The 19,988-nt window shown below is 41.2% G+C and overlaps 1 protein-coding gene across 5 annotated transcripts in view; it reads left to right on the top strand.

The window, feature by feature from the left end:
* The first annotated feature begins 452 nt into the window (after nt 1-452).
* The window catches only part of LOC133552858 (gamma-aminobutyric acid receptor subunit rho-2-like), a 74,918-nt gene continuing 55,382 nt past the window's right edge, over nt 453-19,988 (top strand). Inside the window, exons 1-3 of one of the 5 annotated variants that reach the window (XM_061900407.1) lie at nt 4,399-4,591; nt 5,171-5,268; nt 6,297-6,403. In XM_061900407.1, coding sequence (XP_061756391.1) covers nt 6,385-6,403 — 19 coding nt within the window. In that variant the 5' untranslated portion in view covers nt 4,399-4,591; nt 5,171-5,268; nt 6,297-6,384. Of the gene's footprint in view, nt 706-4,397; nt 4,640-5,170; nt 5,269-6,296; nt 6,404-19,988 lie in introns of those variants that run through there. The other 4 variants (XM_061900408.1, XM_061900403.1, XM_061900404.1 and 1 more) reach the window with 4 other exon arrangements.

Below are 19,988 nucleotides of genomic sequence, written 5' to 3'. Positions count from 1 at the left end.
TACCTTTGCTTGGTAAACGACTGATGTCTGTAAGCACCCTCCGTTGAGAGGGCAATCAGGTTTCTTGCGACAGGGAAATATTCTGCAAATATTCTCCCGAAATGTGTGTGTCATTGTTTTTTAGTATGGTTTCACTAAATGGCACAGGTTTATGACAGTCTTGTTTATGTGACATGTATGGCTGTTCACTAAATATGTATAAGTAATATGAGCTGGTTATTATACATCAAAGAGTTAGAACTTCTTGCCATTTTAAATGTAAAACCAATATTATCCACACGTGATAAAAATGTAACAATAGAAAAACACCACTTGTCAGTAAATTGCCATGTTTTAATTAGTTTTGATGTATATACATTATCATCATCATTATTATCACATATGGTATTAAGCCCAAAAAAAACCAAATCCAAGATAAGCCCCGGATGTCCTGCAGTCCTAAATCCGCCCCTGCCCGTGCAGATGTTGTTAAATGAAATCTACTCCACACTCGGGCTTTCCCGCTTCCTTCACAAAGAAAGGTTGTTGACAGACGACACGCCAACTGTCTCCTACACCGAACGTTTCGCTTCATGACTTTGGAATTACTATGCGGTGTTTCGCAAGGCTTTTGCTGTTATTCCTCTGCCTGGTCGTCATTGGCGACTGTCGGAGACAAAAAAGCAGAAAAAAACGATGGTCGACAGAAAATCACACCTTGGGCACGTAAGTGTGGAAAGTTTATTTGTATTTTTAAAGGTGTATTTTATTTTTATTTTTGTCACTTTATTATAATAGAGGGATATTTAAGGTTGTATTGTGTGTAAACATTTTTTTCTCTACCAGTTGTGTCAAACCCAGGGCCCGGGGGCCAAATCTGGCCGGCCACATGATTTTATATAGTCTGGGAAAGCCTGGAAATAATATGTGTTAATAAAATGTTTAATATTTTCTTACCAAATATATTTGTTCTTTCCTTTTTGATATTAAAAATCATGTATTGCAGGCAATTGCGTATCTTTTAAAATTTAATATTATCAAAATAATATATAATCATGTATTCCAAATTTTTTTTTGTTAAAATAAAGATAAATACTGTACTTAAATATTTGCTAGACTTATGATTTCAAAACAAATTATCAATTAAATTATAGACTGTAAAATTGACAATAGATTTTTGTGGAGTCAACACTCTTCATTTTCTAGCGGGTGATTTTTCGAATGATGCTACATAGTAGCAGTAATGCTACTTTACTTTTTGCCACATGCTTGACTTATTACAGTTGTCTGTTCGACACATTCCCACGTGAAGCTTAAACCACCGCCAGACGATGGACCCACTGCTGTTTTTCTTGGGAATTACTTCTTCCTTCATTCGCACCTTCATTCTCTCGTATTACCACTCGCACGGCTCTGCTAACATCACAGCTAACGTTACCCATGCTGCTACCTGTCTGCTCCAAGCTAGACCTGTTCCATATGCCATAAAACCGAAGGTGGAGGCAGAATTAGCCAGGTTAGTGAAGAGTGGAGTACTGGAACCAGTGAGCACAAGGGAATGGGCAACACCAATTGTTCCAGTCATGAAAAAGGATGGAACTCCACGGATCTGTGGTGACTTTAAAGTCACATTGAACCCTGTCCTACATGCTGAGAAGTATCCATTGCCCCTTATTGAGGAGCTTTTTGCAAACCTAGCTGGAGGCCAGAAGTTTAGTAAGATAGATTTATGTCAGGCCTATTACAAATGCATGTGGATTCAGAGTCACAAGAGTTGTTGACTATAGTGACACACAAAGGCCTGTATAAGTACTGCAGGCTCCCTTTTGGCATTACCTCTGCCCCAGCACTTTTCCAAAGAGCCATGGACCAGATTCTCAGTGGGATACCAGGGGTCCAGTGCTATCTCGATGATCTGCTCATCACGGGACCAGATGAGCAGTCACACTTGAAAAATCTGGACATCACACTGCAAAGATTGGAGGAATATGGCCTGAGAGTTCAGAAGGATAAGTGTGAGTTTTTTCGGCCTTCAATTGAATACCTGGGGCATGTAATCGACAGCAAAGGACTCCACAAGGCACCATCAAAGGTGAAGGCTGTTGTAGAGGCTCCATCTCCGAAGAATGTAAGTCAGCTGAGGTCGTTCCTGGGCCTCCTAACATACTATGCAAAGTTTGTGCCTAACCTTGCAAATGCATTGAAGCCTCTGCATGAACTTCTGAACAAAACTAAGAAATGGAAGTGGACGTATACATGTGAGACAGCTTTCAAGGAAGTGAAGACAGCACTGTCACGATCTGAGGTCCTCACTCATTTTGACCCCACATTGCCAATTCAGCTGGCATGTGACGCCTCACCTTATGGTGTGGGGGCAGTAGTGTCACACATAATGCCATCGGGCAATGAAAGGCCCATTGGTTTTGCATCAAGGACATTGAGTAAGGCAGAAAGCATTACGCCCAAATTGAGCGTGAGGCATTATCTATAGTGTTTGGGGTGAAGAGATTTCACCAGTACCTTTATGGCAGAAAATTCACGCTACTGACTGACCATCGGCCTCTCACCTCCATTTTTGGTCCCCATACTGGCATTCCATCACTTGCTGCCAGCCGTATGCAACGATAGGCTCTTTGACTGTCTGCCCCCCAGTACGACATTAAATACAGGAAGGCAGATCAGCACGGAAATGCTGATGGGCTGTCAAGACTTCCACTGCCGATCACACACATTGAGCCGAAACAGGCTGGGATATTCTACTTCAAGGAAGCGGCTGCTACCCCAGTGACCTCAGCTCATGTGAAGAGACACACTCGCAATGACCCTATCCTGTCTGAAGTTATGGACATCATTGCTTGCGGTAGAAAAGGAGATATGACCCAAAGCTTAAAGCCATATCTGATGAGGAGAAATGAGCTTTCAGTCCAGTCTGGATGCTTATTGTGGGGCTATTGTGTCATTATTCCTCCACCATTAAGAGAAAAAGTGCTTGATGAGCTTCACTCCGGACACTGTGGTGTAGTGCGAATGAAAGAAATGGCACGCAGCTATTTCTGGTGGCCAAGCCTGGATGCAGCTATAGAAAAAAAAGCCAAGTCATGCTCTGCCTGCCAGAAACTGAGAAACCTCCCACAGCTGGCTCCCTTGCATCCGTGGGACTGGCCTGAGGAACCATTGCAAAGAGTCCATGTTGATTTTGCTGGACCACTGGAGAACCAAATGTTCTTAGTTGTAATTGACGCTCATAGCAAATGGCCTGAGGTCGCTGTCATGAAGAGCACCTCGTCAGAGAGAACCATTGAAGAGTTGAGATCCATTTTCAGTCGTAATGGTCTGCCACAGCAGTTGGTTAGCGACAATGGTCCACAACTGGTGTCTGAAGAATTTAAGGCGTTCATGGAGGAGAATGGTATTCAGCACATCAAGTCTGCGCCCTATCATGCGGCTACAAATGGGCTTGCAGAAAGATTTGTACAGGCTCTGAAGAAAGCTCTCAAGTCCTCTCCAAGCACGCAAACTCTTAACAGGCGCCTCAATGCTTTCTTGTTGGCATATCGAAACACCCCTCATGCTACCACTAAGGTGTCCCCTGCCTCAGCGATGTTCAAGAGACAACTCCGCACTCGACTAGATCTCCTGAAACCTCTAAAGACAAGAGAGGTTGTGCACCAGCAACAGAAGGCTCAAGTGGAAAGACGGACAAATGCAAATGCTAAATTGCGGAGCTTCATTGCAGGAGACCGGGTTCTTGCTCGGAACTACACCAATGATATGAAGTGGGTGCCTGGGACCATTGTTTCCAAAACAGGTCCTGTCTCATATACTGTAGAAACCAGTGACCATCGCATCTGGAGAAGACACCTCGACCAACTGTTGCACACTTCTGGGTCTCATGATGACTCACGCCAGCCGGCATCTTTTGTTCCGGAGCTGTGTCCTTCCCTGGAGCAGCCTCAAACCCCAGACACGGCAGCTGTTCGAAGTACACCTGGATCTGCTCCTGGCACACCGGAACCTGCACGAGTACCTACCTCAGGCTTCACTTCTCCCAGACCAGAACCCACACCATCTACAGTGACCCGAGTGCCTAGAGGTCGTGTTTACCCTCAACGAGAAAGACGACCCCCAGATAGACTGTCATTGTAGTCCAGGTGCTGACCCTTGTCATTGGGGCAGAATAATCCCCAGGGTTCAGTTTGGGAATGAGGTAGTCCACCCTCATTCTCTAGTTCAGGCAAGTGTTGTATTTGCTTAAAGTTATCATTGAACAGTTTATATTTCACAAAAGAGACTGACGTGTATTTTGAAGTTGACTTTGATTTATTTTATTTTATTTTATTTTTGTTAAGGGAACCTTAAAAGTAAAAGGGGAGGGATGTTGTGTATTAACCGTCCTAGTTTTGTCCCTGCTGAGTTACCGTCATGCCTCCTGCTCTGATGTCACTTCCTGTATCATACAGAGTTGTTGTTGACTTTGACAATAGTAAATGTGAAGCCACATAGCAACCAACGTTCCCGTGTCCTTAATATTATTGGTGTAATGCCCAACCATATATATGGGTATATAACAGTTACCCATGCTGCTACCTGTCTGCTCCATAAGGGCGTATACGTATGTAACGTATGACGTGACAGTATGTGACGTGTGTGCTTGCTGTCTGTGAGTAGGAGACACTAGAAAGAGTGGGAAGAGCCTGTAGTGTAATGCCAGCAGCTAAAAGCAACTGCGTGAGAACGTATACTCGAATATCAGGATATAGTAATTTTCTATATCGCACAGAGACCAACCCGCGATATATTGTGTATATCGATATAGAGTATATAGACTCATAAACTCCTTTGTCCCACACGCCATTAGACTGTACAACTCCTCTCTGGGGAAAGGGGTGGGAGGTACTAGGATGACAGGGGATGCAAGACAACAACAGTGCAATACTTTTTCATAACATGCTCACTACTGCCTAGTTTCTCTTCTTATATTGTTATTCTACTGTTATATTTTTATTACCATTATTGCTTTTTATTTGTATTCTTATTGTAATGTTTCTCTATTTTGTTTCCATTTGTACCCCCATTATTTACTTTACTTTTTACTTTTTAAATTGATCTCAACTCTGTACACTGCTGCTGGAATTTTAATTTTCCTGAAGGAATAAATAAAGTACTCTCCATCTCTATCTTTATCGCCCAGCCCTATATACGCCCTCGCGGAGCAGGGAGGTAGCAGCATGGGTAACGTTAGCTGGGATATTAGCAGAGCCGTGCCAGTGGTAATACGAGAGAAAGAAGGTGCGAATGAAGGAAGAATTAATTCGCTAGAAAAACAGCAGGGGGGTCCATCATCTGGCGGTGGTTTGGCTTCATGTGGGAATATGTCAAACAGACAACCGTAATTTGTCAAGTGTGGCCCAAAAGCGTTGCGACAAAATGTAGCATTACTGCATCATTTGAAAAGTCACCTGCTAGAGAATGAAGAGTGTTTACTCCGCGTGTCAACATCTCCGTTCAGTGCCACACGCCCACACCATTAAAATGCCGATCAACACCAAATGAAAAAAATATTCAACAACAGAATTTAATAACATCCACATAGCGAAGGACCAACACTATTTGATTTCCTATTATGCAGCTCATTTTCCTTTGACATTTAAAATGTCTCTGACAATCTTCCACTTTCTGTTTTGGAACTGACAAAAACATTTGTGCCATTGCTTAATAACTGTTTGATAAATACAGTTTTGGTCAATTGACTTATATGTGATTTCCTTCTCAGCATGAAAGTTTAAAAGTAGCGTATATTGATGCAGTAAGAACAAGAATATTTTAATGTAGACACAGAATCATCATACTGCTGTGATTATATGTATCAAGTGTTAATTCAAGACCAAGGCAAAATATTGAGATATATATCGTGCATCGCGATAGGGCCTAAAAATATTGAGATATTTAAAAAAATGACTTATCGCCCAGCCCTTATCACAATCGGTATCTTTGTGCAAGATGTGAAGATGTGTGTATCACAATCCTTATTTGTGTGCAAGATGGGAAGGTGTGTGTAAGGCAATGTGTGTAATGTTTTGCAAAATTGTTGAAGCAGAGTCTATGCCTAATATTAGGCAAATCTGCACAGTGCTTTTTTTTACTGTGTGTAGACTTTGTTAAAACTGTGTGAAAATGTAAAATTTAGTGTGGAAACAATTGGAAAAAACTTTAAGTGGTGCTCTGATTGGTGTCTAACAATAGCAGACCCTGAGAGGTTTGGTATGCACACTGAAAGAGAACACAATAAAATCGGTGCTTCCTGTCTGTTTTGATAGTCCAAAGTCAAAGAAGGCTGCAGATGGAACCAAAAATCGGAAGGTGAAGAGCAGCCACCTTCTGCAGATTGATGATCACGACTTCACCATGAGACCTGCATTTGCAGGTAAATTGTCCAATGACCGATGACCCTGCTGATTCATGACATGAACTGATGCTAGAAATATTTAGTCCACTGAATGATCTTCATTTTTGAGAGGATGCCCTTAACAATAAATGTGCACAGTTCTGGTAATAAAATGTAAAACACCATTTTCTAGCTTAAAATTGAGATCCAAATTGGACCAAAAAAGGTAAATGAAGCAAAATAAACATCCAATTGGCAGGGGTAGGGAACCTATGACTCTAGAGCCAGATGTGGCTCTTTTGATGACTGCATCTGGCTCCCAGATAAATCTTAGCTGACATTACTTAACACGATAAGTCATGAATAATTCCGCTGGTAATCACAGTGTTAAAAATAACGTTCAAAATATAAAACATATTTTAATCCAACCATCCATTTTCCATTGCACCTGTTCAAGATGTCGCATTAATGGTAAGACGTATTATATTTATTATTGGTTAACTTTAGAATAACAATGTTATTAAAAAGAATAAGAGACTAATTATACTCTAAAAATGTTGTACTTACTTAAAAAATGCACGCTTTTAGTTGCATTCAGTGTTTAAAAATATTATATGGCTCTCACGGAAATACATTTTGAAATATTTGGCTTTCATGTCTCTCTCAGCCAAAAAGGTTCCCGACCCCTAGGGTAGAGCAATGCAAGTTTCTGGTCCTGTATACTGCAATTGACTTAACCTTTTTTTGGCAAGAACACGGACCAGTTAACATCTTCAATAGGTTGATACTTGATTTTTTTTAACCTAATTCATTGAGTTTGTTATTTGACCTTTAATTGATGACCATGATTATAATCAGGATAAAACACAGGACACATATTTCACTCTAAAAAATATTTGTACCAACAAAAGGTGAGAAATTGTACAATCTATAAACGGAGCATTATAAGACATTATTACATCCATCCATCCGTCCATTGTCTACTGCTTATTCCCTTTGGGGTCGCGGGGGGCGCTGGTGCCTATCTCAGCTACAATCGTGCGGAAGGCGGTATACACCCTGGACAAGTCGCCACCTTATCACAGGGCCAACACAGATAGACGGACAACATTCACACTCACATTCACACACTACAACATCCATCAATTTTCTTACGCTTATTGGGGTCGGGTCGCTAGGGCAGCAGATAGTCTGAAGGTGTGATCACCGTCTCTGGCCATGTGTTGGACAAGACACTTCACCCTTACTCCCAGTGCCACTCACACTGGTGAATGAATGATAGGTGGTAGTTGGAGGGGCCGTAGGCGCAAATTGGCAGCCACGTTTCCGTCAGTCTACCCCAGGGCACCTGTGGCTACACATGTAACTACAAACGTACATGTGTAGCCATGGGTTCCCTGGGTGGTCACCTTTTAGAGAATGTGGAGTGAATGAATAATGGTTTCTCACTTCTCTGTGAGTGTCTAGTCGATAGAAAAGCACTATATAAATCTAATTTATTTATTTTTATAGAAGCCCAGACTTCCCTATTCACGGCTCCTGTACTTAATCCTGCTCCTCCCGAGGATCCCGAAGCATTTCCAAGACATTTGAGAGACCGGTCTTTCCCTCGTGTCCTGGGTCTACCCAGGTCAGACGTGTACTGAATACCTCCCCGGAGAGGCATCCGGGGGCATCCCTCCGCCACCTCATCTGGCTCCTCTCGATGTGAAAGAGCAGCGACTACTCTGAGCTCCTCTCCAATGACAGAGCTTCTCATCCTATCTCTAAGGGAGAGCCCCTCAGTACCTGCGATCTTGCCCTTTTAATCACAACTCAATGCTAATGACCAGAGGTGAAGATACAAACAAAGATCGCCCGGCAAATTGAGAGCTTCCCCTCCAGCTCAGCTCCCTCTTTACGGCGACGGACCAATGCAGCACTCCTCCGACGGTCAATCTCATGATCTACTATTCTTCCCTCACTTGTCATGAACTGGCCCTGAGGTATTTGAACTTCTCTATTTGGGGAAGGATCTTGTCCCCCCACCTTGTTTACCTATATCCAGTGACGTACGGTCAGGGGAGGCAGGGGAGGCAGAGCCTCACCTGTGATCATGCAAAGAAATAAAATATATAATGATAAAATAATTGTAATTGTTAGTTTTTAATTTTCATTTACCTTCACCGATTTGGATTATTTTTTCTTCACAATCGCTGAATTTACGCAATCCCTCGTAAACTTCTCTGTCTACCGTGCGGACAGAGCGCGTTCTTGTCTGGTGTGTTGCTGAGCGTTCAAAGCGGCAGAGAAAAAGACTGAGGTGAGGCAAACAGTTCTCGTTTCTCACGATAGAGAGATCATGATCAGAGACATACGGTGGCGTAAGCGAGTCAAGTGCCGCAGCGAGTAACATGTTTTGTGTTAGTTGAGCCATCAAAACAGCAGAGAAAAAAGTCTGAGGTGAGGCAAACAGTTCTCGTGCCTCACGATAGGGGCGCTCATGATCCCAGGCATAATGATGACTACATTTCCGCAATAAACAGTTTTCTAAAGTGGACTTTCAAACGAAGCAGGAGATAATTACTAAAGGAAGACCAACGTCGGAGCTGAATGGTTTGTTTCAATCAGCAGGACAGAAAGTTACTCGCTCTTTCCAAACAGAGTGCTATACGTGAAAAGACTGGCTTTTGGATGTTCTGCAAGAAACCTTCTTTACTGCTTTCCTTGCCTTCTTTTTTCAACCTGTGGAACAGTGTGGACTCAAATGGGATTTTGTGACCTAAAGAATTTGCAAAGAAGCCTCACCAAACACGAGCGGTCGGCCGCTCATATTCAAAGCTAGATTACGTTTGGGATGACGGGGATAGACTTGGCTTTGGATGAACAGCGGCGACTCAAAATCAGTGTCCACAATTCTAAAGTAAAACAGAACCGAGAGATTTTAAAAGATGTCATCAATGCGACCTGCTTCCTTGCCAAACAGCAGCTCGCATTTCGTGGACATGATGGAATTAGGAGCTCTGCTAATCACGGCAACTATGTTGAACTCTTATAAGACTTTTAAAACTGAAGGAAGTGAAGGAGGACTTTTACCAGAAAGTGACGGCTATTTTTATCCAGGTTTTATGAGGTAAGACGGCGATAAAATTATTTTTGTTTCGTTTTTAATGAAATGCACATTTTATGGGCAACAGTTTGTATATGTAAAGAATGCAGAAATTAAACATAACCCGTCAACTGCCGCCAATAAAATGGCAAATAATCTGCACAGAGCGCATACTGTATATTTGTAAATCTGATTCTGATTACGCCAATGCCTCACCAGCTACAAACCTCACCGCACGTTACTGCCTATATCTCATCTTTTTCGAAAGAGCCACCGGAAGTTGGCAGACCTGTCAGCAATCCTGTTCTGTCTCCCTGTAATGTTTGTCTGATATTGAATGGGATTGTGCTGAAAATTTTAATTTCTCCTTGGGGATTAATAAAGTACTTCTGATTCTGATTCTGTATACTGTCCAAACCAATTGTAAATATAATAATAGTTGATGGTATACATATATTATTACAAATTACTTTCACCTTCCCATCGTCTGAGACCGTTTTTTGTTTTTTTGACAAATCACTGCATTTCTCCAGGTTACTGGTATTTGTGAGTGACAGCAAGAAAATCTCTGACTCTCAGGGAGAAACTATATGCACCTAACATGTTTGTATCTTTGTCAAACACCTTAATACCATGCTAAAAATATGTATGTATACAATCTAAGTTATGAACTAGATCACATCGCCTGCTGAAAAACTGTGCACCCCTGATGTAGACTTTGACCAGGGTCTATTGGATTGCACAAAAGAACTGCGGTCATCATTAACTGTTTTAATTATCTATTAACTTGAACGTACTGTCGAGTAAGCAAGCACGCCATGTTTTTGACTTCACTGATTCTTTTCTTTTTGTTATTATTGTCTTTAAAGCCGAAAAAACAACAAAGAGAAACACTTTATCATTTTTTCCAGAAATGTGTTCCTAATTGCTGGTACAAACCTATAGACTGTGAATATACAACACATTTTTTTTATACCATTTTCTTTCAAGGGGAAAAATGGTATTATATTCAGGTCAATATGGTATTTCTGCAGAGGCAACATGTCAGCTGGCACTAAAACTTGAGTCTGGCACGTGATATGGGCCATCTGGTGTAAGGAAGTGTAGGGAGGACACTGCTGACATCTGGTACTCGGCACAAATCAAGCCCAATACGCACATCAACATAATCGGGCTGATTTTGCGCCCAAGTCAGCCTGATTCTGTTATGTCACTCAAGGTTACCTTAACCAATAATTTTTGTGCTGTAATGTGATTTCTTTACAAAACCCCATCACATCCCAAACCCCCTGATTATATCATAAATATTAAACCTGTTCAATAGTTACATGTACTGTAATTGTCAAAAACCGACAACAAAAAAAAGCAATCGGAAAGCTAAAAGATAAAAGTCAGAAATGATGGCAAATACACAAATATTTACCTAATAATCTCTTAAACCCTGGTCTTGAACGGCTTTTGTTAAAAAAAGGCATACCCAAAATAAAACACATTTTTCTATGGATCTACAACACGGGTGTCAAACTCAAGGCCCGGGGGCCAGATCTTTGCCCGCCACATCAATTTGTGCGGCCCCTGAAAGCGTGGAAATAATATGTGTAAATAAATAATCTTATCTTTTCTTAATACATGTATTACAAAAATAAATGTACAGTACACAATTAAAAAAAAATCCACTTTAATCATCTCTAATTATAAAACAAAATATTATATCATCATACATTTCAAAACAATTTTATTGATCAAATAATGATAAATACATAAATATGTGCTTGTAAAACAACAAACTGTTTATGTAGAACATTTACAGTAAAACATTTTTACAGTAAAATCCACTTTCAATATAGATTAATAATACACTATAAAACACAAAAACCATATATTTTACAGTATAAGAAATTTAGGAGTACCTTTTTTCCATTCCATTTAATTTAATTCAATGTATTTTTTTTATTTTATATACTGTAAAAAAAATAATAATAAAAGAATGCAAATATTACGGTAAAACTGTGGCGACTGAGCTGCCAGGTACGTAAAAAAAGACAGACAATGATACACGTTTTATATATACACATTCATACTGTTATACATACAATATTCATACTGTATATTATTCACTGTTAAAAACGGCCCTCTATTTTTTTTTTGTCCTGTCCAGCTTCTCAGGCAAATCATATAGTTGATGTAGATGCCCATATCGGCTGTTCAGATCTACTTTACAAAAGAGAAGTGTAGGATACTTCCCTTGTTGCCTTATTTGAATTTGACTTTATTAAATGTGTTTATATTCTCATTCGGTGAAGCCGGGCCGGAGCAGGAGAAGGATGGAAAGAGAAAAAAAGTAAGACAGAGGGCGAAATTGTGGGGATAAGAGGGGGGATTAGACGGAGAGACAAAAACAACAACAGCAAACACAACAATAACAACAAAAACAACAACAACAATAGAACAACACCAGCACGTACGATATGTACAAATATGATCGTAAAAGTGATAGCAAATAAGCAGTTAGTGAAATAAATAATAATATAGAAAAACAATGAGCATTTTTACACTAAAACTGGAGCAATACAAATACCAATAGAAAAAGCGCTATTTATCATGAACAATAGTTTACCTCTATTTTCAACAATACAGTTGTTCAAATGAAAAAATACATATACATAATGATAGCTAGAAATATAATAAAAAAATAAATGAAATAATAAAAAAAAAAAGAATATTAAAAGATGGAGGGGAAGAGAGAGAGGCAACCTATATTAATATTGTAGATTTTTATAGTAACAATGGGTTAAGCCAGGGGTCGGGAACCTTTTTGGCGGAGAGAGCCATGAAAGCCAAATGTTTCAAAATGTATTTCCGTAAGAGCCATATAACATTTTTCAACACTGAATACAACTAAATCCGTGCATTTTTAAGTATGACCAACATGTGTAGAGTATAATAAGTCTCTTATTCTTTTTAACAACATTGTTATTCTAAAAGTTAACCAATAATAAATACAATACTTCTTACCATTAATGCGACATCTTGAACAGGTGCGGTAGAAAACGGATGGTTGGATTAAAATGCATGAGAATGTTTTATACTTTGAACGTTATTTTTGAAACTGTGATTACCAGCGGAATTATTCATTACTTATCGTGTTAAGCAATGTCAGCTAAGATTGATCTGAGAGCCATATGCAGTCATCTGGCTCTAGAGCCATAGGTTCCCTACCCCTGGTTTAAGCATTAGACACCTTTTTACCTGCACACTGCCTCCCGCTGTTTCCCACATCTACAAAGCAATTAGCTACCGACTGCCACCTACTGATATGGAAGAGTATTACACGGTTACTCGGCTTAGCTCGGTTAGGAGAGTGGCCGTGCTAGCAACCTGAGGGTTCCAGGTTCGATTCCCGCTTCCGCCATCCTAGTCACTGGCGTTGTGTCCTTGGGCAAGACACTTTACACACCTGCCCCCAGTGCCACCCACACTGCTTTAAATGTAACTTAGATATTGGGGGTCACTTTGTAAAGTGCTTTGAGTCAATAGAGAAAAGCGCTATATAAATATAATTATCTGAGAGCCATATGTAGTCATTAAAAGAGCCACATCTGGCTCTAGAGCCATAGGTTCCCTACCCCTGGGTTAAGCTTTGACAATATGCCATGTGTTACCCAGTTTACCCTAGGGCAGGGGTCGGCATCCTTTACCACTTAAAGAGCCATTTTGACCCGTTTCACAAAATGAGGAAAACAATGGGAGCAACAACTATTCTCACTAATATCTGCTGGTGGTCATCCAGATGACAAGAATAAGGGCATGCTATGAAGCCATTGCCTTAAACACCTTCTACAACATGTACAAACTGCTTGCCAGTCCAGCAACATGTGAGAGTTTTCCGCAGATGCACGCACACGACTGGAAGGCATACTGGGTGACACAGAGGACACTGACGGTGGTGATATAAACAACTTTAATACTCCTACTAATATGCGCCACATTGTGAACCCACACAAAAGAAGAATGACAAACACACTTTGGGAGAAAATCCTCACAGTAACACAACATAAACGCAACACAACAACTACTCAGAATCCTTTGTATCCATGACACGACCTGACTAGGTTATACACCAAACCCCGCCCACTTCAACCACGCAGGGAGGGAAGGGGGGGTGGGGGGAGTTTGGTTCTCACGGGGTGTATAACATAGTCAGGATTTGTCATGGATGCAAAGGATTCTGGGTGTTTGTTGTGTTGCGTTTATGTTGTGTTACTGTGAGGATTTTCTCCCGAAATGTGTTCGTCATTCTTCTTTTGTGTGGGTTCACAATGTGGCGCATATTAGAAGGAGTGTTAAAGTTGTTTATATCACAACCGTCAGTGTACTCTGTGTCAGGATTTGTCATGGATGCAAAGGATTCTGGGTGTTTGTTGTGTTGCGTTTATGTTGTGTTACTGTGAGGATTTTCTCCCGAAATGTGTTCGTCATTCTTCTTTTGTGTGGGTTCACAATGTGGCGCATATTAGAAGGAGTGTTAAAGTTGTTTATATCACAACCGTCAGTGTACTCTGTGTCACTCAGTATGCCTTGCAATCTCATACATGTGCCTAAGGAAGCAGTGAAATGTATGTTTCCAGTTGGTAGGCCAACAGCATTCTGTGAATGGTGGGTGCGATGTCATTCAAGAGGATGCAAGTAGCATTCCGCAAATGGCGGGCGCGACGATGTTCAAGAGGACGTTAAGAGTAATATCATCAAAGCATTCCCTTAATATTGTAATCCGAGTGAAAATTGGAGAACGTTGACTCCGGTGATGTCCGGGAGAGGCATTGAATTATGGAATCCCCCCGCAACAATGCAACAATCTGGGGGGTCGGCGATTGTGCAGCTGAGCCGCATCAGAGTTGCCAAAGAGCCGCATGCGACTCCGGAGCCGCGGGTTGCCGACCCCTGCCCTAGGGCAACAACGTTGATATATGTTTGATGAAACTTGATTATGTGCATGAGTGTATGTATGTACTTGTATATGAACAGAATGTGTATATGAATGTTTGTACAGTAAATGTATATGTATAGTATATGTATGTGTGTTTGTACAGTGAATGTATATGTACAGTAGTGTATGTTTGTACCGTGAATGTGCGTGTAGATGGACGGACTTGGAGTATGTAGGCATGTACTGTATTTGTGTATGTATGTGGGAGTGTAGGTGCTTATGTATGTACGTTTGTATGTATGAATAACGGTGTGTGTGTGTGAGTATATGTGTGTTTGTATGTACAAAATATTTGACTCCCAGTGTGCGTGGGAGCCAGAGTGCGGCCCCAGCTGCTCAGAGAGCCCAACCCAAACAGCAGGTGTGGCGCCCAGGGAACCAGGGACCACCGGCCCCACGCAGCCAGGCCGGCCAGCGGCGGGGACCCCAGAGCCCGGCCCACCGCGCCGCCCGGAAAAGCCGGCAGCAGGCCGCAGACAGACGCGCCCGGCAGAGGACAGGGCACGAGAGAAGCAGCGGACGGCCAAACCCCAAGCCTGTTAGAGACAACCTCCCACACGGGCAGAGAGACGGGACGCCCCACCCGGGGGTACCCAGAGACTCCCCGCAATCAGAGGGGAAGACCGCCCCGACCCCACCAGCACCCGTGCCCCCACGACCCCACCCCCACCCCGGGGAGCACGGCGCGGGCCACACCAAAACATAATATATCCACAAAAAAAAATATAAAATAAAATTAAATAAATGAATGAATTAAAAATTTAAAAAATTATAAAATAAAAAAAAAATTAAAATTATATATATATATATATATATATATATATATATATATATATATATATATATATATATATATATATATATATATATATGTATATATATAATTTTAATTTTTTTTTATTTTAGAATTTTTTTTACATATATATATATGTATATATATATATATATATATATATATATATATATATATATATATATATATATATTAGAGATGCGCGGTTTGCGTACTCATCCGCGGAGTCCGCGGGTAAACCGCGGGTCAGGCGGGTGACATGACGAGAAAATAGATTTTAATTAAATTCGGGCGGGTGGCAGTTGAACTATCCGGAGAGATTTGATATACTTCTGGGATCGGTATCCTTTGACATTCAGAGAGCTGTTCAAGCCCCGTGTCATGAAGCAAAGAAGTCGACAGGAGACGTTAATATTCTCTTGAGTGACTGATGACAGTCACCCAGTTACCAAATATTACTGCGTGCTTTGGAGCCATTGACTTTGTCACCTTCTACATCATGCACGATCCACTTGTCAGTCCAGCATCATGTTGTGTGTGACTTCCGCAGATAAACGCACACGACTGCAAGGAATACTGGGTGACACAGAGTACACTAATGGTTGCCACACCAATTAAGAACGACAAACACATTTCGGGAGAACATCTTCACAGTAACACAACATAAACGCAACACAACAAATACCCATAATCCTTTGTATTCATGAGAATCCCTGACTATTTTATACACCCCAAACCCCGCCACCCCACCCCCCCACCCCCCGTGCGTCGGTAAGGTGGGCGGGGTTGGGGGCGGGGGGTGTAAAATAGATTCAGGAAACGTCACGGATACAAAGGATTATGGGTATTAGTTGTGTTGCGTTTATGTTGTGTTACTGTGAGGATGTTCTCCTGAAATGTGTTTGTCAATCTTGTTAGGTGTGGCTTCACAGCGTGGCTCTTATTAGTAAGTGTTAAAGTTGTTTATATCACAACCATCAGTGTACTCTGTATCACCCAGTATGCCTTTCAATCTTGAACATTACATTACGGAAGCTACACACATCATGTTACCGGATTAACAGTAAATTCGTGCATGTTGTTGTGGGTGTCTAAGACAGTAGTTTCACAGTCTGCCCGTGTTCTTGTAATTAGGATGAATGCTATTGGACAGTTGCGTTAACGTTAATGGCCACAATTGTTAATTTATAAAATAATCTTGAATAGCTCTGTGTGTGGCATATGTGGTCAACCTCTGATGTACTTCAGCAGGCAGAGACGGTCCTGATAAAATATTGGTTTGGATATATGACGATTTTGGTGATGCGGATGATATAATTGCTTATCCATGCATCTCTAATATATATATATATGTGTACGTGTATATATATATATATATATATATATATATATATATATATATATATATATATATATGTATATATATATATGTATATATATATATATATATATATATATGTATATATATATATATATATATATATATATATATATAAATATACATATACAGTGGGGCAAATAAGTATTTAGTCAGCCACCGATTGTGCAAGTTCCCCCACTTAAAATGATGACAGAGGTCTGTAATTTTCATCATAGGTACACTTCAACTGTGAGAGACAGAATGTGAAAAAAAATCCAGGAATTCACATTGTAGGAATTTTTAATAATTTATTTGTAAATTATGGTGGAAAATAAGTATTTGGTCAATCATTCAAAGCTCTCACTGATGGAAGGAGGTTTTGGCTCCAAATCTCACGATACATGGCCCCATTCATTCTTTCCATAACACGGATCAATCTTCCTGTCCCCTTAGCAGAAAAACAGCCCATAAGCATGATGTTTCCATCCCCATGCTTCACAGTAGGTGTGGTGTTCTTGGGATGCAACTCAGTATTCTTCTTCCTCCAAACACGAGTTGAGTTTATAGATAGATACACACATATATATATATGTATACCTACATATAGATACACACATATACATATATATATATATACACATATATATGCACTTACATACACACACATGTATACATACATACACACAAATATATACATACATACATATACACGCATACACATACATATATATGTATACTAGAAATGCGCATCACCAAATTCGTCATCCACCGGAACCAACATTTTATCAGGACCGTGCCCGCCAAATAAAATCAGAGGTTGTCATCCACCGGAACCAACATTTTATCAGGACCGTGCCCGCCAAATAAAATCAGAGGTTGTCCGTCTTTGCCACTCACAGAGCTATTTGAAACCTGTTTCACAGAAGAATGAATACAGTTGGAGCCGCTAACTATCCCACGACTATCTAATAACGTTCATCCTGATGACAAGAATATAGACGTACTGTGAAACCATTGCCTTAGACACCCTCAACAACATGTACAATCCGATTGTTGGTCCAGCAACATGTCGTGACCATCTTCAGCATTTATACATTCAAGATTGAAAGGCATACTGGGTGATGCAGAGTACACTGATGGTTGTGATATAAACAACTTTAACACTTACTAATATGCGCCACCCTGTGAAGCCACACCAATTAAGAACGACAAACACATTTCGGGAGAACATCCTCACAGTAACACAACATAAACGCAACACAACAAACACCCATAATCCTTTGTATCCGTGACACTGCCTGAATATATTTTACACCCCAGCGCCCCCAACCCCGCCCACCTTACGCACAGGGGGGGGATTGCTGCTAGAGGGGTGTATAAAATAATCAGGAAGTCTCATGAATACAAAGGATTATGGGTATTTGTTGTGTTGCGTTTATGTTGTGTTACTGTGAGAATGTTCTCCCGAAATGTGTTTGTCGTTCTTAATTGGTGTGGCTTCACAGCGTGGCGCAAATTACCAAGAGTGTTATAATTGTTTATATCACAACCATTAGTGTACTCTGTGTCACCCAGTATGCCTTGCAGTCGTGTGCATTTTTACTGCGGAAGCCACACGCAACATGATGCTTGACTGACAAACAGAGCTTATATTTTGTAGTAGGTGTCAAAGCCAATGACCTCGTTGCATGCTCTAATACTCATTATCTGGGTGAGATAGTCATTCAGAATGATAGTAGCGTCTTTTATTGTCTTTAGTGCTTAATGACATGGGTCTAAAATGGCACTTTGAATGGCAAAGGATACCGAGATCACGGAACCATGCATATCAAATATTTCCGGATGGTTTGACCGCCACCCGCCTGAATCTAACTAAAATCTATTTTTTCGTCATGTCAACCGCCCGACCCGCGGTTTATCCGCGAACTCCGCGGATGAGACCGCAAACCGCACATCTCTAATGTATACATACCCACACATGCACATACACACATACAAATACATGTCTATGAACACACACATACTTGTAACCATACATGCACACCCATGTACGTACATACACACATTTACATCCATCCACACACACAAACACACACACACACACACACACACGCACGCACGCACGCACGCACGCACGCACGCACGCACGCACGCACACACACACACACACACACACACAAATATCTATACGACAACAAATCCATACACAGGTCGGAGGGACAGCAATGAAGTCTCGGCATCCACTGTCCACTGAGAACTAGTCGAACACCCACGCCACCCAGGGACAACCCCCGACAAGCCCGCCCCAGACAACGGTGCGAAACCGGGCGCGGCAGGGCGCAAAGGCACCCAAGGCCCACATCCGACAAGCCAACCAACACGACAATAAACAAGTATGAAGCCGGCTAGTCCGTCAGCTCCGACAACCACCACGAGTGCCCGCTACCATCAGTCACAACATCAGCCACCCCCCTGCACCGGACCCAGCAGCCACAGGCGCCCACACCAAAAAACAAACGGCATCAGAAACAGCAGCTGCAATAGCCCCTGACAGCCAGCACCACCCCATCAAATCAAAGTGATCGAGAAAAGAAACAAACAAAAAAATTGCGACCGGCAACCACACGCCAACAGGATCATGGACACCAGCCCGCGCCAGCCCGCGCCAGCCCGCGCCAGCCCGCGCCAGCCCGCCAGTCAGCCCAAACGCCAAAATGCAAACAAGAAACCCCACTCAACAGGAAGCGAGACCAGCGCGACGCCCCACACAAATAAATAATATATTGTATTTTTTTTATTTTATAAACTGTAAAAAAAGATAATAATAATAAAAAAATGCAAATATTACGGTAAAACTGTGGCAACTGAGCTGCCAGGTACGTAAAAAAAGACAGACAATTATACACGTTTTATATATACACATTCATACAGTTATACATACAATATTCATACTGTATTTTATTCACTGTTAAAAACGGCCCTCTGAGGGCAATCATAACTGCAATGTGGCTCTGTATGAAAATGAGTTTGACAAGCCTGATCTATAAGGCCTACATGATCTTGGTATCAAAGTAAAGGAGAGCCTTTGACGCTACATACTGTATATCCACCACTGGATAGAAGAGTAAACCAAGCGGCTTGTTCAGTGAATTTTAGTGGTAAAAAAAAATGTATTTGTACCATGCGAAGAGCTATTTGTTAGCTTTCAAACTGTGAGGGCCGCCCCTTCTTATAGGCAGAACACACACTGCGTGCAGCCCCCTTTTGCATGAAGAAGCACATGTAAAATGTCAATTATCAGAATGACGGAAGGTTACAATATATATGTCATTTTAACGCAAACAAATTCCTAGCTCCTGCTCATCACTGATTTGTTTTAGTTTGACATGAATAAAA

This window comes from Nerophis ophidion, linkage group LG05 (assembly GCF_033978795.1).
Source record: "Nerophis ophidion isolate RoL-2023_Sa linkage group LG05, RoL_Noph_v1.0, whole genome shotgun sequence".
In the NCBI taxonomy this organism is placed as follows: Eukaryota; Metazoa; Chordata; class Actinopteri; order Syngnathiformes; family Syngnathidae; genus Nerophis; species Nerophis ophidion.
This window is presented reverse-complemented; position numbering and strand designations above follow the sequence as displayed.